We start from the raw sequence: 19,164 nt of genomic DNA, 5'->3' as shown, positions 1-19,164 counted from the left end.
TTGCTGTAAGTAAGATGTTTTAATGTGTCACATTTCAAAAGCATCAATCTTTCTTTACAAGAAAAGAAAAGTCACTTCATAGATTTGGAGCTAGAGAGGTCCACAAGACTAATCTGCAAATTAAAAGTGCATGAAATACATGCATCATCCTTCATACATAAAATATTTTGCAATAGGGTTGAGAACACAGTAAGTGTTAAACAATATTTAGAGTTAAAAGTACCTGAAAATAATCTCTCCTTGGAGAGAGAGATTAACTGAACATCCTCCTGGACAGCTGTGCAAGTTCTCAACAAATGCTTTTCTGTACAAGTGGTTTAAAAATCACACAGCAATTTCTGGAATATACACAACAATGATTGGTAAGAACAAATACTCTACAGTTACCTCAATTCCATGTTATTTTGTTACAAACAGTTATCATGGCCTAAGCCCTGTGCATTGGTGCTTCGATTCCTGGCTTCATCCACACAACACTGTCTGTCTCAAGACTTTCACTCCCTAAAGCCCAAATGGGTGTCTGAATACATTCAGCAGCTTTTCTGGCACTGAACCCCTTCCCTCCCATGTAACTTGACTCATGCAAATTTCAGATATTAAGTAGCAGACTTATCAAAGAGAGGTCATGTATAAACAGCAGAGTCAAAAGCTGCATCAGATGTAGGAAGGCTAGAGGCTGAAAAACACGCTGAGCATCTTTGAAGGCAGAAGTTTCCGACACCACTGCTAGAGAGAAAGAGGAAAAAGACTAAAATGACATTTAAAAAAATAAGGTTTTCATTGCAATAACTTTTTTGTCATTTAATATAGAATAAAGCAAACCAGTTTATGCAGTGGTGAAGGGAACTTGAGAGAGACACTAAGTCATCACCTGTCCCTTGAGAGATTAAGTCCAGAAATTTTAAAACTTAGCTTTTCCTAGCCTAAAAAAAATAATAATAATATGTAAGTGCTATTTGGTAGTAATAGTCTCTCAAGCTAGAATTACATTCACATCTTAATGTAGGTGTGCGTGTTGGAAATTCAATAGCAATAAAACTGAGTTGAAGAAACCACGCTGTATAAAAACTATCTGGAGCTACACACTGAGCTGCATATGGAGCTTATTCTGTAACTACTCTGCAACTACTGAAAAGCAGGCAGAACTCTGACTAGACTGACTATTAGCAGTTATCTGACCAGACATAACTGGTCTGAAAAGGAAACAGAAAGCTTAGTACATAATAAAATATTTCATCCTTTTTGAAGTTAAACATTTTCCTCCTTCTGTTCAATGAGTAAGAAACCTGATTAAATTAAGAGGAAATTAAGTCTACGGCCATCTTAACCAGGCAGACATTCAGAACACCACCACTGACTCATTTGCTACCATCACACATTCACTTAAATCAGTAGTTTCTTCCACTTCACCCACGTGAAAATACTCCTCCGAAAAGAATTGTAATGCAAAAACAAACATTATCCATCCAGATGGACTTGACATTCTAACAGACCGCCTACTGACAGACATAACAAAATAGCAAAGATGCTCCATGATTACAAGTATGGCACAGCAGCCAGTGGACAAGAGCCCTTCCACATCTGAGCTAGCAAGGGAAAAGGATGACTTAAAAGTTTTTATAGCCATGAGTATACCTTCCAGTAAATATACTCTTGCATCTGGCTACTATATTAAAATCCATCATTTTCACATGAAGTTCCTTAAAGAAGTAGATACTATCACTAAACAGTCTTGTTCCAGCAGTATGCGATGATTAAATGACTGAGTTTTATACATGTCATTTTCCATAATTAAGCTACAGTAATAAAACTCCTTCTGAAAACCCCCACCACTAACATGACCACACCAAAACACACAAGCATTGCAGGCTCAAATCTGTTTGACACATGTACATCGGTTCACAATGACAGAACAGCATGTAAGCTTCCAGAAATACCTTCCTACCTAACCCCAGTCCATCACACCTGGGGTTTCCTGGCTTTTGCCAGTAAAGCAACTTTCACGTCCATGCACATAAAATTAATGAATATCAAATGTACTTTTGTGGAGAGAAAAGACTAAACTTTACACACATTCTAGACTGACACTTGCTCCTTTTCTAAGTATGCATATACATCTGCTTTGGGTGAATTCATTTAATAGGAACATTCTAATTTGTTCCTGAAACTCCTGACCAAACTTAAGTCTTCTCTGGTCCCTCACCCTAAAAACAACTTCCCACTCATCAAGCCAACAGATGTTAGAACTACAAATGTGCAAAAGACTTCTAGAACATTGGCTTCCTTTGTGAAAAGACTATTTCAAAGTAAGTGTAATCTATAATAAGTGCAATCTTCCTTTTTGGAAAGCTAGCTACTGCCATGCCACAGTAGCCTGACAGGCAGGTCAGAACCAGGGGCAAACCTAGACCCTGGCAGTGGAACTTGGTGCCAAACCCAGAACCTGGCTTAAATACTGTTTTTAGACCTCAACCAGTAAGTCATACTACCACCACCACGTCAGAGAGGGGTCTAAAACCAGTTGCAACTCAAGCGCAACATTCTTATCAGTAAGAATAATGGAGTAAATCTATACTGACCAAGTGAGTTAATTCTGGTAAAAAAGTGACTGCCTTTACCAACTACACTTCACATGCTAAACTATTTGCCTAGCCACGGATTCTGCTTTCTAGTTCTCCTGTGCATTGATTTTCTTTTTTTCCCTACAAGTTATCTGAAAACTAAAAGCAACACAAGAAATGCATACACACAGGGTATGCTTTCAGAAATTCTTTAGTTTCTGCCCACTAGAATATAACTGGAATAACTGACATGTCTTGACATCTGCTTAGGAACACTTGTGATGGGTAAAATAACACTTACTATCTACAGGTATCCTACCCAGCAACTTTCTCTCCTAGTCATCGCCATTTGTGAAGTGCGCTGTTGCTAAATGAGCTATTTACAAATGTAAACTATGTAATTAAAATTTTAAAATAAATAGACAACCTTTACATTAGGTAGCAACTTGACAACAAGGTAATAGATCATCCAATTACATCTTTCAAACAAAGTGATCTGTCTACGCTGCTCAAATTTTTTTATGAGGAAAATCCTTGGCTCACAATCTATTCTGTAAGAGCTTCCTTCGGTTTCTTCCTTTATGCTGGGTAATTGTGTAAAAACTCCTTAAGTTTTGTTGGATAGTCTGTCATCACTCCAGTTGCTCCCAAATCAAATGCCCGCTTGTATTCTTGTTCTTCATTCAGTACCCAAATATACACCTATAAGGTGGGATAGAAAGACAAATTGTTACAGGAAATAAATTTGGGGAAAAAAAAAAAGGCAACTTTTAACCCAATTTGTTTCATGTGAGAGAGATGATGCCACAAATATTTTAAATTATGAATGATTACACTGGGATGCCAAAGACATGTACACAGAGATACCCAACTTCTTCTCCCTTGCCCTCCAAACCAGGGCATTTTCTAGGGGTGATTCCAACTCTGTTTTGTCACCTGAGACTTCAGATATTTCTAAAAGTCAAAATGTTATTTTGTGAAAAGCCCAACACAGGTAAGCAGTTCAGCAGATTTTGTAGGCTGAAGTGTGGAAATCTTAAAGGGATTTAAATTACAGAGTCTATTTCCGAGCATACAATTCTTCCTTTGCAACTACAGAACTGCCAATGTAACAACATAAACTATTGCTCAGAAACCAAAAAGCAACAAAACACAAACCCAACTTAAGGCCTTATCCGGCTGGCTCAAGCTATCAGTGGGTTAAAAGCACATTTCCTTTAGCTTTGCCACACTGTACCTGAATGCCCCGAGCAGTGAGGTGGTCAAAAAGTGCTTTCCGCATTAGCAATCTGCAGAAAGGAGAAAGATGTTATTTAAGAACTTGAAGTATATATGAAGTTTTCAATGCCTGTTGATGTTCTGTAATAAATTTTCCAAACAGCATTTAGATTCAAAGTTTTCCACAAGAAAGCGATTAGAAACCTAATAATAGAAAACTCTTAGTTCAAACAATGCAAGACCGGTTAACACAGATACCTAGGAATTTGCATTAGCTACAGCTATTTGTATCAACTCTTCTGAAGATCAAATCCAGCAGATTCCTCCTTCGTACAGGTACCCTGTACCACATCCAATGAATCCATCCCTTCACTGTCAGAAAAGATTTTATCCACCAAACGACATGAAAACTCTACCAGCCAGTCAAGAAATCAAACTAGCAGATGTCAGAGATAGAAGCAAGAGCCAGAAGACACTGCAATCACAGTCAACCTCTGAAAGCATATGACTAAGTCTCCTCTGAAGCACAGATACTCTCAAAATGCAAAGTGTTTCATGTAAGCTAAGCAGTATCTCCTCTGACAAAATTATGAAAGTCACAATCCCATGAAACACAAAAGCTGCATTCTGAATCTACCTGCACGCTCATTAGCTGAACACACTTAGTGACAGAAACTAAACAGACTTAAATTGGAATAATGCCCACTGTTACTGCACCTCAGCATGCTTCAGTGGATGAAAAATAAAAGTATATAGGAACACCTGTGTAAGATTTGATTATAATTTATGCTGCAGTGACAAAAAAAGCTAGAAGAAACTGAAAAAATACTATATAAAAGGTAGCTATAGCAATAGGTAGTTGCTTGAGCCAACTGTTAATATATAGGCAAAATATAAATAAAAATCTAATTGGATTAAAATCTTACGTGTCAGCTAGCCAGATAATAAATTTCTGGCTTCTTGTCATCTTCTGTGGTTCTTTCAGCCTGTTGAGGAAGAAGAAACAAAAATTGCTAAAGCACAGACTAAAACATGAAATGTTCCTGCAAAAAGAACATGAAGAATTAATCTTACAGTTTCTCAAATTAGATCAGTAATTTCCACTATGACAATGATTTCAAACTGGGTTACACAAGCGAAATGTGCTACATTTAAGAGAGGCAGCAAAGAAACAAAGAGCACGTGAAATCTCCTATCTACCTTATTACTGACTTGCCTCTTGGCCTTAATCAACTAATTTGTTCTCAAGAAAGAGGAAGAAAAGTGCAAGAATTAGCTATTTGTTCAGAGCTGCTACACATTAATATGTAGATGGCATAAGTACAAGCTGCCTTGTAAAGGCAGCTGCATGAAGGCGGTATTTACAGGAGAGATGCTGTAAACAGGCAACGTTTACACTAACTAACCACACTAACTACTGACTAACTCGGAGCTGACTACAGACAGGTTAAACACAGAGAGGCAGAAGATTTGCATAACTTTCTCTTAGGGACACACAAAACCCACTATCCTCAGCCCAAGGATACAGACCGAATCAATGCTCAAGCTGGCATTATGTTCACTTGTTTTACCATCATTTCACCACAGCACCCACCGACGGACTCTTAACTCACTTGAGGATGATTGAAGGCATGGGAATTTCTAAGAATTCTTCCTTGAAAGGAATGAATGGCAGCAGACCAGTGTAGAACAGGCCAAGAAGCAGGAGGACACGTTGCAAACAGAAGATGATGGGAATGTCAGCATTCTGCAGAAACCAGGAAAGAAAGATTCTAAATTTTCTTGGTAGATTGTTGAGTCTGTTGCAATTAAATTTACTCTTCAATGCATGTTTGAAGTTTAGCACTTGCACCTAAAGATTAAGCTGCCAACTGTTTACAGTATGCCTACCACTGAACTTAAATCACTCCTTCTGGTAACTTGTAATCCAAGCAAAAAAGTTTTAAGCAATTTGAAGGGGCACTGGGGACATGAAAAGGTGAAGTTCTACCTGTTGCAGTACTGCTTTCGTTACCCGCCTTCATCATCTTTCCATACTGCACAACACTACACAGCATTTTCTCTTAGACTAGTACTACCACTGAGAACAAGATGTGCTTTAGCACAGGACTTGTAACTGTTTCATACCACGCTAGCTCGCTTCACAACACATTTTTGAAGATGCTGGTTTATGAACCAAAATACCTGGGCATTGACACTACAAAAACGAACAAATGTAACTGCTGTTCTGGTAGGCAATGGTGTGTTGTGCTGCACAGATACATCAGAACAGTATCTGTACTCTCAGCCAGACCAATTTCACTCAGGTACATAATCCCCTTGGACTAAGCACAATTTTAACGTAATTCTAAATCGTACAATTCCTCAGCACAAAAAGCAATAGAATCTATAGCTGTAAAACAGCTTTATACCAATGTAACCGTGTGTCAAACAGTGGTCACATCCATTTTCATAAAAAGAAACAGACAATAAGCAATCCTTAGAAAAATTGCTTTTGTACCCGACGAATGATGTGCAAAATGGATTCCTGGCATAAAATCGTAACACTCTATATTTTACAAAACAAGAAAAAAACAGGATTAAGCTTAATTCCTCAAGTATTTTATTGCAGAATGTATGAGTGTTAACAGTCCTTGACTTCCTGTAACAATGTACAGCAGAATACAATCTAAGAACATAATTTCTCATCACATCTAGAAGTCTGGCATAGCTGGCTACATCTTGATTCACAGGGTGCTTTTCTGTACGTTTTGTCACCACACAGTAACAAGCAGGCAAGAACCATGAAGCTGGACCCGTTCTTACCTCCTTAAGACACTTTGATACAACCTCGTAATTGACATTCCCCCATACCGTCAAATGCTCTCGCTTATACTGACTCACCAGCTCTGAAACCTGCAAAGCAACAAAGCAGAACCCCAACATGCATTCACTAAAAGTTATACGCAGCACTATTTAACTGAAAGTCTACTTGCTACTTTTCAACTACAGAAGTTGTTACAGAAAAGATACGCTCTCCCACCTTAAGACGACTGCTGTTTTGACTGGAAAGAAATGGGTGTTCAGGTGAACAGATAGAAGGAAAGACCGTTATACCTCAAAAAAACCCTAATTTAAGAAAACTAGATGGCAAAACAGTATCTGATGTAAAGCAGACTTTGTTTACTGTGATGAACACTTACCTTCACACTGACATCATGTTTTTATGCTGCTTTGGTGGGCAACAGTCCATCAGAAGACCCTTCATATGAAGTACAAAACAAACATGTCTCTAGCAGTGTAGCATCAGTTTCATGCCAAGATACAGGTCAATAAAGAGCTGTCTGCTGAGTATCTGGCACAAGATCACTTCTCTGTCTTCTGTGTTACCTCATACACGGAGCAAGATCTAACATGTGAAGGATGAAGCAGTCCAAGAACACAGATTTTTGTATTACAGACTGCTATCAACTCCAAGAAACTTTTCTTCTGGAATTTCAACATCACTACATGACATTCAGCCCCAGTTCAGCATAGATTTTCACATACCTTTTTGATCAACACATTGTTGTTCATTTTGATGTCAATGTTGACAGGAGTTTGTGGAAATGCCTCAAACACCTCTTTCAGGAGTGGAATACGGTTATCTTTTCCCTCACAGTGACATTCTGGGGAAACAAGAAAGTTGTCACTGCTGTGGCCATTTTTAATGTATCATAGATAAAAGCTGAGGTGTCAGATTACTTGTTATCTTAAAATTAAAAAAAAACAACCTATATAGTTCCTAGAATTAGCATATTTTTAAACAAAAAAAATTTACTTCACTCAGTTTTAATTAATTATGACAAGCTCATTTCTATAATGAAAATTCCCTGAGCATATTGCACATTAAACTTAATGAAATTCAGTCATTATTTAGCAACAGTAGGAGTGCAGGCATCCTTAAAATCCTGAAATAGCAAACATGGGCTCAGTTACCATGTACCAAATGCAATGAGATTAATATGAAATGAGACCAAATGAGAAAAACTTTTCCTTCTAGGAAAATTTACTGGAGAAGCGTGATAAGTAAAGGGAACAGAAGGCAAAACTCCCACATTTTAATGTCTGAAACTGCTTGTGGCTCTAAGGAATTAACTAAAGGCTCTCACCATTTCTTCTTATTACTATAAACAAAAGAAAGTAAGTGTGAAAATAACATGTCATGAAACTTATCTTTGTGCATTTTAAGTGTTTTGCCATTTTGAACAGAAAATTTTAACATAAAATTTGCTTCCTGGGCAACTGATGTGTGGACAAGCCACATAAAATAGTCACAAAGCCCCTCAAGCAAGTATGTCTGGTATCATCTCCATTAGCCTCTACTAGATGGAAGTGCTCTCGGTTTTAGCCTGTATGCTTTATTCAAATTGCAGTCCCAGGAATCACAGTTTTCACAAGAAAACAAGTTAGTCTTTTCCTAGGTTTTCCTCTCGCAGCAATATTTGTACTGAACTTTAAGTCACACCTACAGTAACCACTACTATTTTCATTCACCCTTCTGAAAACATCTGTATTATCTGACATCTCGCAGTGCTTCAAGCCCAGAGCACACTCGCACAATGGCATGAGCTGTGAATAAACTCTCTTCTGCCTTCTCTTCATTTTTCATAACAACATATTTTCAATCAGCACCCTCTGAAGAACTCACAAGGGAACTGAAAAGCAGTTACAAAAGTAGACAAGCAAATAACTGACATGTTTACTTGCAAGAGATATGTTACATCTTAAACTTAGTCACTGACAGCCGGCATTAAAAAAAAAAAAAAAAAAAGTCTTTTGGTTTCTGAAGCTAGGGTTCTATTTTCCTTTTAAAATTTCTCTTATCAAGATACTGACAGAAGCAAATCCACTTTTCTACTCCCTTTGCCAAAATAAGAAATTGCTGCACTACAATAATGGAACATTAGTTACTGTTACTGTAACAGCAACTAATGGAAACAGCAAGAGACAAAAACTTACCTTTCTGAAATGTGACATCCAACTTGCAGAGATATGGTGGAAGTTCCTTAAAAATAAAGGGAAATGGAACACTAATTCAAGTGCAGCGATATAATCACGACTTTTCTTGAAAAATATAAAAAATTGTAATTCATAAGCCGTGTAAGTTTTGTCTTTAAAGACAAAAATCCTACTTTTTTTAAATTCTTCTTGTCCAAAAAGTGATTTAGAAGCACCGCATTCATTTTTACTTGAACTATTTGGCATTCTTAGACTTGTGTTACCTGTAGCTGAATAAGGCAAAACATTTCCAGATGCCTGTCTGAAAATTCTGAGAATTCCACTGAAGTATCAGATGGAAAGACACTTCTGTAAGCCAGGCTTTTAGAACTGCCACTGCAGGGGCGATTCGTCTACCAGTTTTCCCATTAAAGAGCTGGTCATACGAGAAGGAGCTCGTTGACTAAGCTTCCTTTGCCATGAGTATGGCAAAACAGGCCCACCTCCATAAAGCTATTCATCCAACCTGCTGTCGGAGGGAGTTAACGACCCTCTGGAAATCACAGACAGCCCAGTTAGCTGCCCCCCCCCCCCCCTTTTTTTTTTTTTTTTAGTAAGACAAGATGAATTCCTCCCTAGATTTTGGATACTAGACATACACACACACAACCTGCCTGACTGCCCCACAAATGAGTTTTTAAGCATCACCTAGCAGCAACATTTTTGTTCTTCAACTTACAGAGTATTTGAGGTCAGATATGTTGACATCAACTCCTGTTGATCTCTTCAGGTTCTCATCATGGGACACAACCACTTGCTCATCTTTTGTCAGGTGACAATCTAGCTCCAACATGTCTGTTCCTATATTAACCGCGCTGGAAGAAAAGAAGTCTGCCTTGAACCACACATGTATTTTGTACAGGCCCAAACCTATCACGTACATGTCACTAAATTAAACTAATCTCACTGGAAGTACTTTAGACGCTTAATGATGCAATGAATCCTCACAATCTCACTGCAAAGCAAGAAGCAAGTAACTGCTGCAGTGGGAAAGCTGATGCAAGAATAAACAACGTATCATGAATCAGAGATGGGATTTGAACTTGGGAGCTTTGGCTCAGTCTCCCATAGAAATCAGTTAGCACACCTGTCGATTGCAGCCTACCACTCAGGATTGAGAAACCTCCTTCTAAAGTATTGTTTCAGAATTTTGAGTGTGATGTTTATTAGTATCAGCATGTTTACCACTGGAAGAAGCAAGCTCTTTTTAAAAAAAAAGGTCAGCAATTTCATGGTAAACATAAACAACCAGTGATGTGAAAGCCTTTTTTACTTAAGTTAATCAGGAGTGGATGGATCAGGAAATTAGCAATGGGGCTTTCAGGCTTTTGGATAGCAAAACTACATTTTCAAAAAAATATTATTATTTCAATTAAAAAGTTTTAATTTAAAATTAAAAAAAACCCAAAACACTAAAACACCCAGTCATATTTTTCAAAGCAAAATAGCTACTCCTCTGTTCCAATCCGCTGCCTTTGAAGTTCTAATCCAATCCCAAACCTACTCTGCAGAATCTTAGCTCATACAAGGAGCAGTAAAGAAAGCAGAAAGTAGTAACAGCACTGATTAAAAATAAGTACAAGAAATGTCACACCAGAACAGAAAAACTAAGCTAAGTGAATTGCTCATTTCATTAGAAAAGATACTGAGAAGGTATAATTTCAGCAGACAGCTAAAGTCCTAGCCTGAAGGCTGAACATTTCCTTCAAAATACTGGACTGTTCTTTTTATCCACCTATGAACAAACCTGTCACAGACCCAAAGCCCTACGACTTCAGTAACAGCCTTTTCCTTAAGAAAAGGGCTTTATTGACTGATGAAATACAGATGTGCCATAAACATTTACAAATGCAATAACAAAACAAAAATTAGAACATACTCCCATTAAGCGTCTAGCGCAATTTCTGGTCCAGGTAGATACTGATAAACAGGTAGGCTATCATATTAAAACCAGTTTGTTAACTGTTTTCCAGTGCCACTAATTAAGAATTAGGAGAGGAACAAAATCCTATTATACATAGAAGAGACACAACCTGCTCTGTGTAATTTTTCTTCCCGAGGAAAAGCATCTCCAAATTTCTGCAATTTTGGCAGATCTTCTGCAGCATGACAGTCTCCATCTAGTACCATGTATTATCATTTAACTAGCAAAATTTATTAGAAATATTACTGCTTAAGAAATTGAGGACTGATGCTGCATGGAAAAAGGAGAACAACAACTTTCCTTGTTAACAAATTTGAGAATTTGCCAGGCTTTTAATAGCAGCTTGCTGCTAAATAAGCTTCCTTAAAGTGCTGAGTTTTTTCAGCTGCAAATCAGTTTGTTCTACAGCTCGGTGATAACGCATCATATATACACTGCTCTCCAGATTCAGAAGAACGTCGCTGGATTCAGATCCAACTGCTCCAGAACTCAAGTTGTGAAGGAGGCTCACATTTGCCAATTAAGATGATACAGTTCTTTGCTTCTGTCTAACTACAAGTGTTTTCAAGTAAAAGGACATGCCAGGAAATACATAAGAAAACTCTTACCTTGGAAATAAATTCCATTAGGCAAGGCCTAATGCACCACAACGTACAGAGTTTATGAATGTTAAGTCGACCACATACTTCTATTGTCCTAACTACAGTGTTTAAAGCTTTCTCTCTGAACCAAGCATGTTCATAAAAGAAAAGGAAATACAATGGGAAAGTATCTGGAGAGTTTTCTTAGCAGCTTCCTGTCAAGACGATGCTGAAGTATATGGCTGTATTAAGGACAATTAAAATGGTAATTAAACTGTTATGACATCTTTTATGCCAGATCCCTAAATATTTTAAGACACTACAAATGTTTCTTTTAGCTAAAACACAGTTATTTTAAAATCTAGAAACCACCACAGAAGCATTTAAATACAGTATAACATGGTTACAGCCAAAAAAACCCTATGAGGCATTTTAACATGCAAAAACAAAAAAATACTGTCTTTGATACGAAAAGCTTATAATTGCTTTCCAGAATATTTGTAAGTTAAGCTAGTACAGAACTTGAATTGCCAACAAGGCCTCCTCCTCCCATACATTTTTGTTTGTATACTACTACAATAATTTCTTCATTATCATGCAACAGTATTTAATATTCTCCAATCACTGTTAAAAGTGTGAGCAACATAAGTAAAACTATTTGCCAACACTTAGGTTACCACCACCAAGGCAAAAACAAGGGGGTAGGTCTTACACTGCAGGCAAGCATCTTCTTTTGGATTCAACTACATTAATGGTCAAATACGCCTGCTTGCCCAAACCTGCAAAAACAGCTCTTGCAGGCATGCCCCGTTTGGCTGCATGCAAAATCAAATGGATTACAAATTGATTAGTTCATACCAGCCATCTGAGCCAATCCAGATAATTTTTCACCATGCAGATCACCAATTTTCTACCCAATTCCTTTTGCTAGCTTACCAGTGGAGATGGGAATGAGCAGATGGAAAGGACAAAGCCTTTACCCCTTCACAGAGGAAGCCAGACTTTCTACTGCCTAGCGCAAGGTAATTGCTCTGACTCCGCTTTCGGCACAAATAATATGCCTTTATTATTCAACCAAGACAATCTCAAACCAAATAACCTAACTTTGCTACTGGCAGTTGTAATGAATTCAAAAAGTGGACTTCAACACATCTGTTACACTATAGTTGTAAAATAACGTTCAGAATAGCATGAGACAAATGTCTGTATTATCACCAAATGCTATTTGACTTCTAGCACAGTCCTTACTCTAAGTACTACAGCTTACCTCTGGGAATGAAATAAAAATAGGTTATGGTATAACTGTCTTTGCAAGAGCCCTATACATATAAAACCACTATGATACTAAATGAAAATTAAGAAATAGTTAAAAAAAGATAAAAGGAAGTGTGGTAGAAGACTTGAAAAAAGGCAGGCCAGCTGGAAAAAAAACACGCCACAAAACTATGCTAAGCTTCCATGGAGATAGAAAATACTGTGGTACTTTCAATAGCACTGTTTGGTTGGGAAAGCTGGCACTCCTCAGCCTGCAAGGAAATGTGCAAACTGATGAGGCTACTTAGCACAAAGCAAATCAAAAAAACGCAAACAAAACAAAGAGAGGCCCAAGTAATTTGGTCACTTCTGACTGCCAACTAGAGTTTTAGATATGTTTCTTTTTAAACTGCCTTTAAGAACCTTGTTAGAATTCACTACTTAAACGCTGGAGGCTTAAAAGGCTTTCCAGTACCAACTCCATTCTAAACCCCTGAGATAAGAGGCTTTCATACATCGTGTGAATGAAGTATGTGTATGAAGGGAAAAAACGTAATACAAGCATTTTTGATAGTTTTACAGATGGTATGTTACAAGTTAGTTAACATGAGGATTTCAGTTACAGTAATTCCAGGAAACAAATTATTAACCTTCTATATAGAATAGGGAACTGAATACCATGCAACTGGAATACCTAAGAGAATTGCTTACAGCCATAATAACAGATTCGGACTTCCTGAAATCCAGCCTTGTATGCTAATTAGGATATTCGTATAAGCTATGACCTGAAATACCTTTTGAGAAACAGCAATGCATCTAGAAAAAACAGTGATATTAGTTACAAAAAAATAGCCTTGTAATGATAAATTAATAGAAGTTATCCCCATTAAACATGGATGCAGTATTGTTTCATGTTTTCTTAGCTAGCACAGGAGCAATCAGGCCTCAGGAGTTTTATTTCCAGTTGCCAGTCTACTGCGTTATGGTGTACAAATCCTAGTCTGTGGTATCCCAATCCCTTTGCTGTTTAAATTGGAGTGATGTTTGGTAATCCACTGAAGTCATCCAAAGGAAAGATAACTTCCAGAAATAGGACACTCCACCCCAAACAACTGACGGAAGTCCTACCTTTCCTGATTGCTTCACTGACTAAAGACAATGAGAACACTGCTGATGTAGGCATTAGTGGTTCCATTTGTACTCACTGGTGAAAGGCTGCCATCGTGTTTTCCAGGTTCTCTCCAGCACCTACAAAAATAACAAAAACTAAAATGTGCACAAAATATTTTTCTCCTCTCAATCCCAGTGGAAATGAGTAAGAAAAATAAAAAGGATGTTAAAATGTACTTATTTTTAGGAAATAGTTGGAGGAGCGGGTATGAAGCTAAGAGTCAGAAATCCCTGTTGCCACTAACCTACCGGAGAGACCCAAGGGACAGGACTTTCTCAAGGTAAAACAATAAACTACCAGCAAAACAACAGGAAAAAAATAATAGACTTATCTTGGATTTGTATAACACTTTGAATATACAAAACAAAGTGTTTATTTTAGCCGAGTTTGAGTGCCCTGTTTTTCCTTAAAGGCACTGTATTTGGCTATGACAACATGCTCCACAGGCATAGGAACAGTATATGCAAAACATCTACTTCAGAGATAGTGGGGAGGAGTAATAAGAGTAAAGATAACAAGGAGAGGGGGGAGAATAAAAGAAGAAAAAGCATGCCCAAGACTCTCTGAAGCTCATATTCCCTAAACACATAACCCAGTTGATGCTCAAAGAGGTGACAACCTCTTTTTTCAGTGCAAGAATACTTCCTGAAACAGCACAAATCTGTCAAAAAAAGGTTTATGCTGCTAGCAAAAGGAGGTTTCATACACAAATGAAACACACATCAACTCCGGTTAAGAAATGAAAGGACAAGCAAATTAAGTTTTCTGTCAGGCAGGAGTAAACTCTGCAACTCTTAAGCCATCATTCTCTACATAAAAATCTTTGAATATCAGCCTGGTTAGGGACTGGTAAAGATCGTGCCATCTCCCTCCCTCAGAAAAAAGGCAATGTTCTAGACTGAACAGCAAAACAACTTCAGGAAGATACCTGTACTGATGAGGATATCTATGCAAATTTTAACTACTCTTTGACAGTGATGAATGACAGACTTTGCAAACAACAATTACAAAATCTCCAATTAAGGCCTTGCCTATTATCAAGGCCTCACCAGTACATACTTATCTAAGTCCGTGTTTAGTTACTTAATGAAAGCAATGCAATTCCATGCACGTGCAACTAGCAATTTAAAGTTGTCGTTACCAGGTTAGCTTGCATTAACAAGTTTACAAAATGAAAGACTTAACTGACTTAGAAACTTCATGACAAAATCTGCATGGTTTAACATAAATCAATACGGTAAGTTCACAGCAGCTTCTGTCATTAAGACATTCACCAGTATTTTACGATATTTGATTGCAGAACTAGGAATAGGCTGAGTGGTAAAACTGACCAAGGGATAGAGGCGAACATGAGAATCTCATCGTGTACTTCTGATGATTGACTAACAGATAGGAAAAACCTGCACAGGACCTGTATGACTAGTTACAAATTAACTGCAATAAAAATGGAGGTTTTAGATAACTTATCAACTGTGACAATAGAGTCCATACACCCTGAACATGAGACAGGTGGGGGAAAAACCAACCTAAGTCAGTCTTCACTTTGTGAACAAATAGTATCCTAACATTCCTGGGCATAAATTTCCAAAAATAAAACTTCTAGCGACTGATGTAACAAGTCACACGTGAAGGAAGGAGGGATGGAGAGTCAAACTAGCTAGTACAAACACCCAACTTGCAGTGCTTTGGGGAAATGAGGAAAAAAGCTGAGAGATCAACTGAAAGAGAAGTCCTGCACCAGCAACATGGCTTTCACAAACCACACGCAGAAAAGGGAAGTACGATAAGCAAGCGTTTTGATGTACTAAATCATTTTCCTTCCTTAAAAATGAAAAGGCTGGGCTGACTGAAGGACTTCTGACATTTACTTAAACACACGTCCAGCTTCATGTCCATTTGCGTTGTTGCATCTGCCACACAGAAATTACCTTGCCCAGCATACTTTAGCACCCGGTGAGCCAAAAAGGCCACATCCAAACACCATCACTGCATAGTCTGACTCCCTCTTGTCCCATGGCGAGGCTTTCAATGTCAAGCACTGGCTCAAGGAAGCGACCCTTAGAAGTTCTGTTGTTCTGGGGTTTTCTTCCCCAATGTAAGCAAAGAAGCCCGTTAGGAAGAATGTTGCCAGCAGGTCAAGGGAGGTGACTGTTCCCCTCTACTCAGCACTGGTGCAACCACATCTGGAGCATCGTGTCCAGTTCTGGGCTCCAAAGTACAAGACACATATGGATCTACTGGAGCAAGCCCAGAGAAGAGCTGTGAAAATTAAAGGATGACAGATTCCTGCATACAATGAGAAGCAGAGGATGCTGGAATTGTTTAGCCTGGAGAGGAGATGCTCGTGGGAGGATCTTACCAACGTGTATAAATACCAGATGGGAGGGAATAAAGAAGACTGAGCCAAACTCTTCTGAGTGGTGCCCTAGGGGAAGGACAAGAGGCAACAGGAACAAACTGAAACACAGGAAATTCAGTTTATAAACATAAGAAAAAACCTCTGTATTATTCTAAGGGTGATCAAACTCTGGAATAGGCTGCCCACAGAGGTTGTGGAGCCTCTGTTCTTGGATGTATTCAAAACCTACCCACAAAAGGTCCTGATCAGCCTGCTCTAGTCAGATGAGATGATCTCCAGAAGTCCCTCCCTTCCAATCTTAACTATTCTGTGATTCTGTAAAAATCATCATGCTACCCTGTCTCAGAGACCCTGCAATCCAGTCCATGCAGCTGGCATTGACAGAGGACTCTTTTAACACAGAATATAAAACCTTATTAATCTCAAAAATTACCAATTTGAAAATTATGCAGAAGTGAAGAAATAATTCAGGGCTGCTTCCACTGACGAGCTATAAACTGAGATTAAAAAATTCTTGCATGGAAAAAGAAGCAATATCAAAACCCACAGTCCTAAAAAACTTCACATACAAGGCTTCATCTCAGAGAGGAAAAAGCCAAACAAATTAAGTGTTACCTTGATCTCCAAAGTTAATAGGAGTAATGCAATAGGAAACCTGACACTGCGTCTAAAGCTACAGCGTGACGAAAGCCTGATGAGAACTTAAGTCCCACAGGAATTTAAGTTACAAGGTAAACACTACAGAGAGTAAAAAGTAAGTCATCTTCGGTCTCATAGTACCCGATGAGCAAAAATCTGCCATGATGTTAAGGGCTGTATTTCCCCAGTAGGTGTATTTCACATTGTATGTGTGCAGACACAGAACAATTCAAAGACTGTGGTTTTGTCTCTGAACGTCTAATGAATAGTCTTCCCATTGAGTAAGGCTTTCCTGTTGTTCTAATGGCACTTTGTGCAACTGGCCAAAACACTTGCGTTCTGGGCTTAGGGCTGAATGTCTTAACTAAGGTCACTGCAAAGAAGCGAGAACAAAAGAAGATTAAGCAGATCACACCAAGTTCCAACAAAGTCATCCGCAAGTTTTAATAGCTTGCAAATTAACAAACAAATGGGTAGCAACCAAAGAACCTTTGTTCACTGAATGAAAATACATACCTACCAGGAAACAGCCAACATATGCGTTCCAAACCAAAAGGTGCGTTTTGTGCTGTACTTAAAGAGTATAGTTATAAAGAAGGTTAATCGGTTGTAGAAACTAAATTAAATAAGTGGAAGTAATAAAATCTACAAGAGATCAGCTCTAGCTTTTGTATTTTAATAATTCAAGGCAGTAGTTAAGGACCGTTGGCTAGAACTGTGATCGAATAAGTGCCTAAACTGGCACTAGGTAAGACATTGAAAACTGTTTAAACTCAGCATCTAACACATCTCCCATAGAACCACAGGAAAAATACTGCCTAGAAAACCGACTGACCATTTTCACGCACTGAATGAGGCAGCAGGGAAAAGCACAGAAGTGCCAGAACAGGAAAATACAACTCCCTGTGTATTTTTTTTCCTCCCAATGCTTTTTGGAAAAGCTAGAAGAAACTTTAAAAATCTTGAAGCTATTTCAGAGAGAAAGAAACCAGACTGCCCACAAGGCCTCAGCACAAGGCTGCAGAGGGGACAGGCTCTCAGGGTGGGATCTGTTTGGGATCAGTTCTACGGCAGCGTGGATCCGTGAAGGGCAAGGGGAGCCTGGAGAGCCCCCGGCACTGCTGCTCGGGCACTCGGGAGGCAAGCAGATCAAGCTTCGGTACCTGATCCAAGGCACACTCAGCACTTCGCTCAGCAGGAAGAGAAATACCGTAATGCAGAATCGTTAGAATTAAAACAAAATACTAAAATATATACGTTTGAGAGGGAACCCATCGCGCCCCACGTAAAGCAGGCTGATTCCAGCTGACGCGTTTTGAGTTGGGAGATTAATTCAGCTTTGAAATCAAGCACTGGTCAGCAGGTGGCACCTAAAATTAGGTTGCGGGAGGAAGGTTTAAAGGCAGCCCGCCGCGAGCGCCGCGCCCCGCGCAGCAGCCCCGCAGGGCGCCCCCCGCAGCGGGGGGCAGCGCCGGGGCCCCCTCGGCGCTGGGGCGGGCGGCCGCGGCCCTCACCCGCCTGACGAGAGGGCGGGAAGCGCCCCCTCCCCGCGCCCCCTCACTCACCGCCGCGGTGGGAGATGTGCCGGCAGCGGAAGCGCTGCCGCTTGGGTCGGTGGAGCAGCCCCGGACACTTGAGGAGAAGAGCCGAGGTAAGGACATATCCACCCAGCGTGGACAGCAGGTACAGCGTCGCCGACATCCTGCGCTTCTCGCCGCCGGCTGAGCCTGCTCCCCGCCCGCCCTGTCCCACCCCTCAGCCGGCCCGGCCCGCAGCCGCCTCCCAGCGAGGCGGCGGCGCTGCGGGAGCCGCTGCCACTGCTGCCACTGCAGCCGCGCAGCCGCACCGCCGCCGCACCGCCGCCCCCCCGCCTCCGAAGAGCGGGGCAGAGCGCGCAGGCGCGGGAGACCCCCGCCCTTCCCTTCCCGCCGCGCCGCTGAGGTGAGGGGAGCGCCGCCTCGTCCCTCGGCCGGGCCCTCGCACCTCCGCGCCTCTGTCACGGCCGGCGCTTTTTTCCCCCCCTTTTTTTTTAAAAAAGCTGTTAATAAATGCTGCGAGCGATTTCCAATTACACGCTTTTATGTCCCGTTCTGCTTTCCTCATAGCACGGCCGCGTCTCTCAGGGATAACCGTTCTCTGTAGTGCTTTTCCTTTGATCGATGGCACTCGGGAATCACTTAAGTGCTTGGTAAATCTAAATTCATTAAGGCATGCAAGGGGAGATGCTGCCTCCCTCACAGACTGAGGGAGGCGTTTTCCACCCCCAGCGGGTCAGGGATGCTGCGCGCTAAACGGCATCCAGGTCTCTGCTCCTGTCATGAGGTATAATTATTGTAACTAATTGACAGATTTTGGATGTGTGCTAATTAAAAAACAAATATTGTAGAAATTAACTCAGGTGTCAGCATACAGCCACTGTGGCTAATACATCTTAGCTC

At 39.9% G+C, this 19,164-nt stretch overlaps 1 protein-coding gene across 1 annotated transcript; it reads right to left on the bottom strand.

Annotated features, from left to right (window-relative positions):
• GDPD1 (glycerophosphodiester phosphodiesterase domain containing 1) lies at positions 1 to 18,531 on the bottom strand. Its single transcript, XM_055719222.1, has 10 exons — positions 18,292 to 18,531; positions 13,763 to 13,805; positions 9,478 to 9,613; positions 8,760 to 8,805; positions 7,308 to 7,426; positions 6,585 to 6,674; positions 5,393 to 5,526; positions 4,706 to 4,765; positions 3,799 to 3,850; positions 1 to 3,263 (listed from the first exon to the last, which is right to left on the bottom strand). The coding sequence occupies exons 1-10, from the start codon at positions 18,425 to 18,427 to the stop codon at positions 3,141 to 3,143; spliced, it is 939 nt and encodes a 312-aa protein (XP_055575197.1). The 5' UTR covers positions 18,428 to 18,531; the 3' UTR covers positions 1 to 3,140.
• Between the last annotated feature and the right edge of the window lie 633 nt (positions 18,532 to 19,164).

The sequence above is a fragment of the Falco cherrug genome, chromosome 1 (assembly GCF_023634085.1).
Source record: "Falco cherrug isolate bFalChe1 chromosome 1, bFalChe1.pri, whole genome shotgun sequence".
NCBI lineage: Eukaryota > Metazoa > Chordata > Aves > Falconiformes > Falconidae > Falco > Falco cherrug.
The sequence above is the reverse complement of the archived record's forward strand: the minus strand, read 5'-3'. Positions and strand labels throughout refer to the sequence as shown.